This window comes from Plasmodium coatneyi, chromosome 5 (genome assembly GCF_001680005.1).
Source record: "Plasmodium coatneyi strain Hackeri chromosome 5, complete sequence".
NCBI lineage: Eukaryota > Apicomplexa > Aconoidasida > Haemosporida > Plasmodiidae > Plasmodium > Plasmodium coatneyi.
In genome coordinates, this window is record NC_033560.1 from 816,101 (window position 1) to 827,573 (window position 11,473).

Consider the following 11,473-nt stretch of genomic DNA (forward strand, 5'->3'; position numbering starts at 1 on the left):
ATATTTTAAATGAAATATTTCCTTTTCTTTCTTTTATGTACATTAAATAGATTGTATGGATTGTGTATGATGATTATTATGTTATTATTTTATTCTTCTTTTTGTGCTGAACATAGAGAATGTGTTAAATTCAATCAATTGTGTTGTACGGATGCGCGATGTATACTGCTTTTTCATTGTTTTCATTGTAGGTGTGTGTAAATTGTAACTTTTATTTTAAGTTCAAAATTTGGAATGTACATAATAATAATACAGCTATGGATGTAATAATTTAAAGTAATTAGAAAAATAGTTCATTTTATTATTACATATTTTATACTGCTCTAAAATTTAAGTTAAAAGTGGTTAGTACTCCTAATGAACTAATACAGGTTCTTTAATTAGGTCACTACACCCTCCTCCATTTAACGGTGTAGTAGGTGCAAAATGTTCATATTTAAACATCAGAACTATGTATTTATGCTCAAAAATTTTTTTCTTGTGTTGTTGTTCCTTAGGTTTAGGGTTCAGATACAACAGTTGTGAATATAAAACTGTTAGCAAAAAAAAAAAAAAAAAAAAAAAAAAATTGGGTCAGATTTTTTGCACGTTGTTGGAATGTTGTTAGGGTGTGGAATTTCCTTTTTTCTTTTTTTCTCTTTTTTTCCTTTCCTCCTTTTCTCCTAAAGAAATACAGAGGAAGGAACTGAGGAACTTATCTATTGTATGGGATAGAATAAACTGTGGTGGAATCTGCTCCATCTATTGTTGAGCTTGCTCTTGAGCCAAATGTTGAACCTCCTATTGTAGAATCGTCCTCTAACTCATTAAATTCTCTTCTAAGGGACATCCCTCCTCTTTTGTTGCTGCTTCCTCCAAAGGAGTTACGTATGTTAGAAAATAGTGAGGTATACTAACAGTAAAGGGGGGGAGCGTGGAAATGTGTATAATATATATACATATATATACTTTATATATGTATGTATATATATATATACATATGTATATTTTTTATTCGTAGGGGGAATAATTGTTGTAATTGTTGTAATTATTTACTTTGCATAGGAAGAAAGCGACAGCTGCTGGTAATCCAATACCAATCGTGGCAATTGTGGAGGAAATGATGGCTGGAGGGGTGACACCACCACCACCCTGTTGTGGTGATGATGCAGTAATTGCTGAATGTAATGCAGCACGTTCTGAAGACAACTGTAGGAGACAACTAGTCAGGTCCGTTTCGTCGTCCCCGCTTGGTGAGAGTTCTTCTCCGAGCACAGTGCCACACTTCAAGTCTTCCGGTTTTGGAATTTTTCCCTTACCATTGCCCTGGAACTGATTCCAAAATGTGGTCCAGGAAGGATCATCTTTATTACGTTGACCACTTGCTTTTAATTGTCCATAAGCACTTATAGCTGCATTTAGGCAATTGCTATATTTCCCCGTATAAGGGGACCCCGAGGAACAGGAAGTTTTCATATCCTCCTTTATAGTTTTATAGTCATGCAGGAAATCGAATACGATTTTCCTTTGCTTGAAATCACTACACAAAACATCAGTGTGCATAGCGTTGTAACTACAATGACCGTTGGAGATGTCCAATTTATTATAGATATCCTCCATAGTTTTCTTAAAAGTAAGGGGTTTATTCAAAATATTGCATAATTTATCCCCTACGAAAAAATAAAAGAAGTCACAAATTTCCTTACATGATGACGAACTAGTTGTATCCACCTTAGTTACAATGCACCAAGCTTGTGCAATTGCTTGTGCACATGGTGCAAATCTCGTGGGATCGCTCATTCCATGTGCCAGTATATCCAATACATTGTCCTCCCAGGAGGTGATGCTCGCACATTGATGTTTGCCATTCATCCCTTCGAATGCTGCGTACACTTTTCTGGAAGGTAAATCATCCTCACTGCACACCTCCTATGAATGTAAGAAGGGGGTGGAATATATATAAATTTATGTGTATTCTTTACATTTTTTTAAATTTATTGTGTATTATGCACATAGAGAATATTACATGTGTATACATCTATATTATGTGAATAAATGAAAAGGGGGGGGGTTATTACTTTTGTCATAGTTCCGGTCATTGTTCCTATGTGGATATTGCTTCCTTGTATATATGTGGAATGTGAATTTATGTGTTAAAAATCGTCCTCCCTCTATTTATATATTTATGCAGAATGGATATGTGTACAAATTTTGCAAATTTAAGGATGGTTATAGAAGAATAAATATCGAATTTTTTACTTATTTATTTATTCCTTTCCTTTCCATTCCTTCCTCTATGTAATTGTTACATTGTTATATTATTATACTCCTCATTATTGTATTATGTACTCTATATGGGACTGTTCGTAATTGTTCAAAGTAGTACATTATTATTATTTGCTCTATGTAGTTATTATTTATGTGAAGCTGTACTTTCATTTTTCAACATGGGTTTTATCGTGTATTATTAATTTAAAGCTTTATTGTTATGTTTTAAAAGGAGTTCATTAGAATTTATTAATGTGTATAGTGTAGTCCGTATGCACAGAACATACCTTACACTCTTCCCTTCTATACATGTGTATATTTTTCTTAATATTAATTGATATAGATCAGTTTATTGGATAAATGAAGCTACACATGACACACGCGCAGAAGGAAAGGAATGGGGGAACTGTAATAAATATATAGCGGAATATGGAATATATATTTGTACACATCCTTCCCATAATAGTTATGCCTTGCAAAACGAACCCCCATTCTTTTCTCTTTATAATAATGTAACAATGATAAATTTTTATTCCTTCCCTCTCAATTTAAATAAATGTTTTGAGTTGGCTATTTATTTTTGTTAGGTTATATATATTTTTGTAGTTTTCTCCGTTATTTCCACTTCCATATATTCCTATATTCATTTTACACCTATATATGAATCCCATATTTTTCCCCGCTCTTTTTGAACATTATTTTCTTCAGGTAAAAAATGAGTACGCGCGCGTTATATATACATCATCCCAGAGGAATTTTATCCTTATTTATTATTATATGCCTACTTCCCATGGCGTTCCTAATTATTTAAGAAATATATACACCGTCGTAAGGGAGTATTTATCCACAGTCTACACGGATATGACACTAAATTCAGGAGGCACACTAAAAATAAGGCCAAGGGAGATGAATACTTCTGTCTGTTCGTGCAATTAATATACGTGTAATATGCACATTAAGATAGTAATGCGATAGTATTCTATTGGCGTTCTTTAATATAGTATATAATGTTATGGAACAAATGAAAAAGTGCAAAATATGACCATATACATGTAAGAATACTCTTTCCGCATATGCGTTCATAACTATAACATTTGATCAAATAAACTATCCTTTATATGTATATTCTTCTGCAATTTAAACAATGAGCTTACTCTGTTGGTATAATAAAGGTGTACCATAAACTATATATTTCCAGCATAACAATGTTCCTTCCCGCAAATATTCCCCCTACCACCCATAACACGCATTACCCATTCCTACTTTATTCTTTGTTAACGATACTTTACTTTTTTTTTTTTGATCTGCTATAGATAATGTGCCAGAGTATTAGAACCTGAAGTTATATTGCACTTTCCTATTACAGCATTAGCGGACGAATATTGTGCTGTTACAGTAGGCAAAGAGTTCATCATTACTATATTCTTCAGAGCAGGAATCTTGTGATTGTACGCTACGCTTATGCTGTTCCAAAGGTCACCATACTTCAAGGGGAATCCCTTTATATACATATATATATATATATAACTTAGGTGTATACACATATATATATATAACAATGGCACCACGCACACTCCATTATTAAGTGTACGTTAATAGGATTCTCCCAGTGTTTGACGTGGTTTGACGTGGTATGATGTTGTTTGATGTGGTTTGATGTTGTATGACATTGTTTGACATTGTATGACGTTGTATGACGTGGTAACATTCCCCCTCAAAATGTTCTACTTACCATTAGAAGTAACTGCCTCCCCCCCCCCCTCCAAAATGTTCCACTTACCATTAGGAAAACATACTTTTTGAGTGGGGGTAGCTATTTTTCACTGTTGGTGGTAATAATTCCTTCCCAAGGGAGGGGGAAAAAATTCCCCAAGGGACAAATATGTACTCGTTAAACAGTGGTTCTACTCCTGAGGGGACAATGTGCACCCCAAGTAGTGTGCCCCATACTCCTAAGTAACGTGCACAACCTCTGAAAAGGCATTCTACATGGCGGACACATTGCTCCCAATGCAAAGGAGAGTGTATTTATTTTTGGGGGGAGTGGGTAGGGGGTATGTGTGTGATCTGCAATGCGTACATAGACTTATGCGCAGATATGGGATGATAAAGGTGGCGATGGCGCATGTACAAATTTTGTACACTTCCTTCTTCTCCTTCCCCCTTTTCCTTCTTCCTGACATTTGGAAGTAGTACAAAACAAAATATGGAACAAAATGTGGAGCACTCCGATTGGTATGATGATGATTATGCGTGAAATTTGCTGTTCATAATTCTTCCTCTGGCAATTTTATAGTATGGGAATTTAGGTATTCACAAATATTCCTATTTAAGAATGTTTTTTTTTGCAGAAACAATGTTTTTCCCTTTTTTTAACTTTATTTGCTGACAGTTCGTATATGTTCGTGCCATAATTATTTATTTTGAGAGCATTCCTTCTTAAATTATGCATAAAGGAAGAAGTTGCATAGGAGAAAAAAGAAGGAAGGAAAAAAGGGGAATTAGTGCTAAACATAATTCAATGTCGAAGGAATAAGTTGTATACAACATATATAGGTAAACATTAGAAAAAGGTAAAAGGAAGGGTTCTATGTTTCGTTCCCTTTCTTTTTTTTGATTCGCATTATATTTCATATTCATTCGGAAAAAAAAAAAAAAATAAAATACAAATTTTAGGGTATACAGGAAGGTACATTCATTAGTATCCGAATTCACTTGAGCAAAAATTTTCATATTACGAGTGCATTTTCCTTATGGCGGATGAAATTTTCCTTATTGCAGGTGAAATTGTTCCCATATTGCAGGTGAGAATTCCATTACGGCGACACTTTTGTTCCCTCCCGGTCAGTGCGGGAGCATTTCTTTCTTTTTTGCGTAATTTATTCATTGACAATATGTTGTTAACAATTTCTAAGTGGAAATTATGTATTTGAGAATTCTACCTTGAGAAGCATTTTTTTCTTTGACAATAATTTGTTTTAAGTAAATTTTCTTCTCTTTTTGGTGAATTTTTTTTTGTGAACAATTTCTTTTTTATGGTGAACAACTTACACTAATTTTGTGAGAGCAAAATTCATATAGGAAGGGGCATCCTTCTTCCTACCAGGGAATAAGTTGTGTTAAGCTTAAGTGTAAAAGTTGTACATAAAACAGAAATAAAAAGGGAATGAAAAAAAAAATGAACGAACAATTTGCTGCATGACAACAGAAAGAAAAGCAAATAATGTGCTGCATGATGACAAAAAAGGAATAATGCGCCACGTGACGGAAGGAATACGTAAAATACGTACAATAATGTTCCTTCTAAAAAATTAATAAAGAAAAAAGCAGCGAAAGACTAAAAAAAAAAATGAATGAAAAAGTGAAAAATTCCCCACATATACTACTTCCTGGAAGGAATGAATCACTCATAGAATGGTAATAGAAGTATAAAGCGTACGTCGTACACATAATACTTGGGAAAGCACTATTCTTATTTGATAAGTAGCTCAAAGAAAATGAGTAGTGCTAAAATGAAACCGGATGAAAAGTTTAAGGAACTCAAGGAAAGATGGTTGGATGAGAAGAAGTCCCAATGGAAAAACACAGGCGCAGCGGAGGTATTGTAATATAATATTAGCTATGTGTAGAATAGGAGTATTCTCTTGCATCATATTATATTATGTTCTTCCATAATAGTAATGAATGCATTATATACAAATAATATTTATAAATGTATTGTTCTAATTTATAGACAAATCTATACAGTACAATAGTTGGTTGGATGAATGCCTTTGTTAAAGGAATGAATAATGATGGTAGTGATGGACTTGCCGGAAAACTATGCCAAACAATGAAGGAGTACAGCCAAAAGATAAATACGGAGGACGAGAAAGAAGTATGTGAGTTCATTGTGAAGAACTTGCTAAAAATAAGAGGAAGTGGGGGCAAAGAATGTGGAAAAGGAACTGCTAATGATCTAATCGAGGATTATGTGTATTGCGCAATAATGAACTTATGGTCCACCATGTACCTCCGTGAACATTGCAATAAGAAGAATGTTATACACACTATATTTGATGAAATGAAGAGTATGGGCGCAGAACTTAAGGGGCACAGTACATGTAATGTGTGCGAATATAAGGAGTTAAAGGCTATGAAAATAATGGATGGTAAGCGCGATGTGCTAACAGATATTTTTGGAGCTATAAAAGGGAACACGCCTATTATGCAATTAATAAATAAAAAACCAACACAGGAGAAAGATTGTAAGGGACAAAAGAATGATGCATCAGAATTAGTAGCAACTCTTATGAAAAATAGTGTTACAATGACAACAGGTCCATCAGCAACAACAACAAAACGGAATGACCAACAACAGTCACAACAAAGCAGTGCAGATAGTGGAACAAACAGTGCAGCTAGCAGAGGCTCTGGAAGTGGGACAGACCTTGTATATACTCTCAAAAGCAACACAATAACAGTAGAGTCTGTTCCAAGTAAAGGGTAAGGTTACGATTACTTATATATATACACCTATACATATATAAGAATATATATGTATATACATATACATATATATATGCTTTAAAAAAGTAGTGGTTGTACGGAAAAAAAAAAGCAAAAAAAAAAAAGAAAAAAAAGAAAAAAAGTACTCTGCTCAAAAAAGTATTTTCTCTTCTCTTCCTCTAGGTCAATCGGACATGGTGATGTGGTAGTTCTGACATTCAAGGGAAGAAAACCTCCTGCGGACAGTGGGATCGTATCCGGTTCATCTTCCTCCTCAGCTGTTGAAGGTAGTACTGATCCATGCAAATCCTTTAATAAAATAAAACAGAAATGGTTTAAAAACAGAGGTCGCAATGAAAAGAATGTGGCGAAGGACGTCGTAAGTGAACAATATTGTCCTCTGAAGCTCAGAACAGTCCAATGTAAAATTTGTCCTGCACTTATTAGAAGAGAAAGAATGGCCATTAATGGTATATACTAAGGGAATATACACATATATGTTCCTTCTCCTTTTAGAATGGACCGGGTGGATATTGGGATGATGTTAAAAAGAGATTGGACGAACTGTCTGGGGCTATGACCATGAACGGAAGAACTGATAGTAACCTGTGTAGTACCATGAACGGGGAAAATAAACAAGCATGTAATCTTATTCTTAGTGGATTAAAACATATATATGGAATTACAAAGGGGACTGACGGGACGCCACGAATGAAGGAGGACAACCTCATATTCCATCGAACTATGGGATGCGTCCTCCTAAACGCCTATGCAAATGAATTAATCGAGATGGCGAAACTAAACACGCCCACTTGTGATGTAAAAGGTGGTATAAAACACGCCTTCAGTAAGAGTGCAGATGTTAAGAAGGATGTATCTTCATGTAAGGATGATGATAACTGTGCTGTTTGTAACAGGGAAAGTTATGATAAATGTGTAGTGGGCGACCAGAATGTTAAGACTAAAGTGGATGAATTGCTCAAGCACAAGAAGGACGAAATACAAAAAACTCTGGATTCCATATGTCCATCACCACCTGTTCCACCCATCAACCCCAAAACCCAATTAACAAGTACGAATGATTGTAAGGATGAAACTGATTGCTTAAATAAAAAGGTCGAAAAAGTATTCCAAAACCGATGGGTAAGTAACAACAATACTTCTTTATGTTTTCCTCCTTCTAACTTCCTTCCTCCTTCATCTTCCAAGGAAATATCTTTCATGTAAAATGGAACATGCATTCCACTCCATATAAGGAGTAGTAGTGCTTGTTTGGGGTGGTAGGGTGGAAGGAAGGTTGTTAGGGTGGTTAGTGGAAGGAAGGTGGTGAATCATAAGTATATATATATGAAAATTAATATGTACACATGTACTTCCTTCTTATTTTTAGAATGCAAATAACGACCAAGTGTATGGTCTATTTCAAGAATTCAACAGGGAACTACGTGAAGACGACGAGAAAGATGGTTTCACATCTGTGTGTGATCAGATCGTAGAAAATCAGGGCGTCGACGGGAATAACTTACCCAAATGTTTTTGTAAGTTTCTTATAAGGAATTTGGTTAAAGTAACAAACAACAGGAGCACATACAACTATAAAGACAAAACGTGGAACGTGCACGACTTGAAAAATAATACACCATGTCATCTATTAAACTTATGGTTATTATTGTACGGAATGAAATATAGCCTGCAAGAAAAGGATGTTTTATATGCATTCAAAGCAATATCTAATTTAAGCGTACTAAATGTAAAGGGGCAATATGAGAATTGTGTATATACTGGAAAATTTGAAGTTCAGCAAGAGTACGGAGGTGCTACTTTAGGGGACATTTATAAATGGTTCATGAATCAGGACATTACAACCAAAATGGGGGCAATAAAGGACGAGTCTGCATGCAATAGAAGGAGCAGGTCGGATGACCAGAGTAGTGAAGATCCAAAGAAGAAAGTAGAAGAAATAAGTGCAAGTTTGAAAACCAAAGCAAAGGACGTTGCTGAAGAAATAAAGAAAGGGATTCCCATAGTTGCAGCAGTTGACAAGGAAGTAAAACCTCCTAGTCCCGGTAAGCCTCCACCCTCCACCCCATCCGTTGGATCGGGTGAATCAGGGTGCTCGGGGAAGGAGAGTATAGGATTCCAGGATGGGGAAGCAGGTAAATCACGAATTGCATATGGGTCCGTGCACATGTAAGAATAGTATGCATGCTTACAGCTGTATGTCATGGAAGTGAAGTATATTGGGTTGCGAGCACAATATAAGTGTACACGTATGTTTTCTTTTTGTATTATATAATTAATATACAGAACTTTGGAGAGAGCTGTTCACAAAGTTCAATAATGTCCCGACTGAAGAAGATATGGGGAAGGAAGAATGGGAGAAGTATGAAAGTTTAAAGAGTGTATGTGAAGTGCACGCACAAACAGAAAAGGAAATGGGAAAGGAAGAGAAGGAATTTTGCGAAGTCATAATAAAGAACCTAATGATAGTTAATAAAAACTTAAGAGAAAAGGGGAAGAATAGTAATACTATCAGGGGGAATATAAAGCCAATTGGGGAATGTGACCTTCTCCATATATGGCTCTTATACGTTGGTCGGGAATGTAGAACAATGGAAGAAGTAAAGTATGCATTTGATGCAGTGAAAGGTGTAGGAGAAAACTTCTGGAAGGACAATGTAGATACGGAGTGCACATATGGACGTATGAATAATCTTCACAGGGAGGGGGAGGACATGTTGAATAGAATTCATACATGGTTCATACGGGGTTGCGGTAACGAAACCTTGAAGCATACGCATAAAATGAATTGGTGCAGAGTGGACGAAAGGAAATATAGGACACCGGGTTTAATTCCAAAAGGGTCTAATAAAATGGATGAAAAAGATAAGGAAAAGGCGAAAGAATTTATTGAGAAGTTGGAAGAATTAAGGAAGAAGGAGGAAAATAAAATAAACGAAGTGAAAAAAATAATGCAGGAGATAGATAAAAATTTAATGAAGAAATTTGAAGAATCAAAGGCAAAGGCAGCAGGACAACTAACTCCATCCCCTCCTCCACCTCCCCCCGCACCAGCTGCTCCAGGTCCCCAGGCACCTGCTCCAAAGACTGGAACTGGCGAAGCTAGTGGTACTCCAAACCCTAGTGGTCCGGACACGCATACCCCACCCACCTCCACTTCCCCTGGAGCTGAACCCTCAGAACCTGGTGCCCCAGGTCCTGGTCCTGCTGCTGCGGGTGGTGAGAAGGTTACTGGCAAGGCTACTACTGAACTCAATAATGGTAATATTTCTGGACAGGTGCCACAACCTCCACAGAATCCATCGTCCACATCAGAAGCTGCAGTTGTACCAGCTGTGGGTCCTGTTTTAGGTGGAGGTGGAACTAACGTTAAAACTCCTCAAGCTGCACCGAAGGCTGTCCCACTTGTTAACAAGAAAAGGACCGACCCTTCCGACCTTCTTGCTTACCTTCCTACCATTCCTGTGTTCCTTGGTATGTCTGCTATGACCTACTTCCTTTGGAAGGTAAGTAAAAAAAACACTAATATAAGAAAAAAGGAAGAAAGGAAAAAAAAAAAAAAACAAAAAAAAAGTGAATGAATTGGTGAATGAGCAAAGGAGTGTAGGATTTCGCACTTAGGGTGTGTGTAGGATTTCATATTTAGGGTAAGTGTAGGATTTCATATTTTAGGGTGTGTGTAGGATTTTATACTTAAGGTTAAAGTTTCATACTGTAAGAACAGCAATGTGGGCTGCTACTTAGCTGTTTCAGGGTGTAAGAACAACAATGTAGCCTGTTATTTAGCTATTTCAAAGTGTAAGGACAAGAATGTGGCCTGGTGTTCAGCTGATGAGGGAGGCGTATTCATCTAAGTTGTGCATACAAAGAAAAGAAAAGGTGGAAAAAGAAGAAAAAAAAGAAAAAGAAAAAAAAAGAAAAAAAGGAACACACCTTCCCCCTTTTTTACCTCAGATGTACACTTCGCACTTGTTTTATACTGATTGTTTTACTCTTAAGAACAACATCTGACCCGTTTTAAAAAGAAATTTATTACCTTTTTTTTTTTTTTTCCCATAGTATTTTGCATTGCCTGGTAAAAGAAGACGTTACAAAAGAGCTCATCAAGTATCTGGTCCTCCTCCTTTAGGAGAACAACCTCTCGCTCATGTGGACGACCAGGCAGATGATCCACATGGATATACCTTAGTAAAGGAACGAAAACCTCGTTCTACGCCTATAAAAAGGAGGAAAAAACGTTCTGGTCGTCGTCGTGCTGTAGGTCGCCGCACGATTATTGATATTCATTTAGAAGTCTTAGACGAGTGTCAAAAGGGGGACACAAACATAACAAAACAGGACTTTTTTGAAATTTTGGTTCGAGAGTTTATGGGATGTGAGTTCATAAAAGAAGAAAATGTTCCTAAGGAATACTTTCTTTCTAAGGAAGATGTTCCTAAGGAACAGGATCCAAGTTCCGATTCCGGGTTTAGGGAGGAAAGACTTTGTTCCTAAGGGAAGATGTTCCTAAGGAACAGGTTCCAAGTTCAGATTTCAGGTTTAGGGAGAGAGACATTGTTCCCAAGGAAGAATTTCCTAGGGATCAGGTTCCAAGTTCAGATTCCGGATTTAGGGAGGAAGACTTTGTTCCTGAGGAAAATGTTCCTGGGGTTGATGTTCCTCAGGAACAGGTTCCATGTTCACATTCCGGGTTTTAGGATGTAGTAAATATATTTTT

At 36.3% G+C, this 11,473-nt stretch overlaps 1 protein-coding gene across 1 annotated transcript; it reads left to right on the forward strand.

The window, feature by feature from the left end:
* Positions 1–6,031: 6,031 nt before the first annotated feature.
* PCOAH_00011530 (SICA antigen) lies at positions 6,032–11,250 on the forward strand (the record flags this gene model as incomplete). Its single annotated transcript, XM_020057962.1, has 7 exons — positions 6,032–6,732; positions 6,919–6,995; positions 7,023–7,114; positions 7,252–7,878; positions 8,126–8,891; positions 9,043–10,262; positions 10,816–11,250. The coding sequence occupies 7 exons, from the start codon at positions 6,032–6,034 to the stop codon at positions 11,248–11,250; spliced, it is 3,918 nt and encodes a 1,305-aa protein (XP_019913613.1).
* Positions 11,251–11,473: the final 223 nt, after the last annotated feature.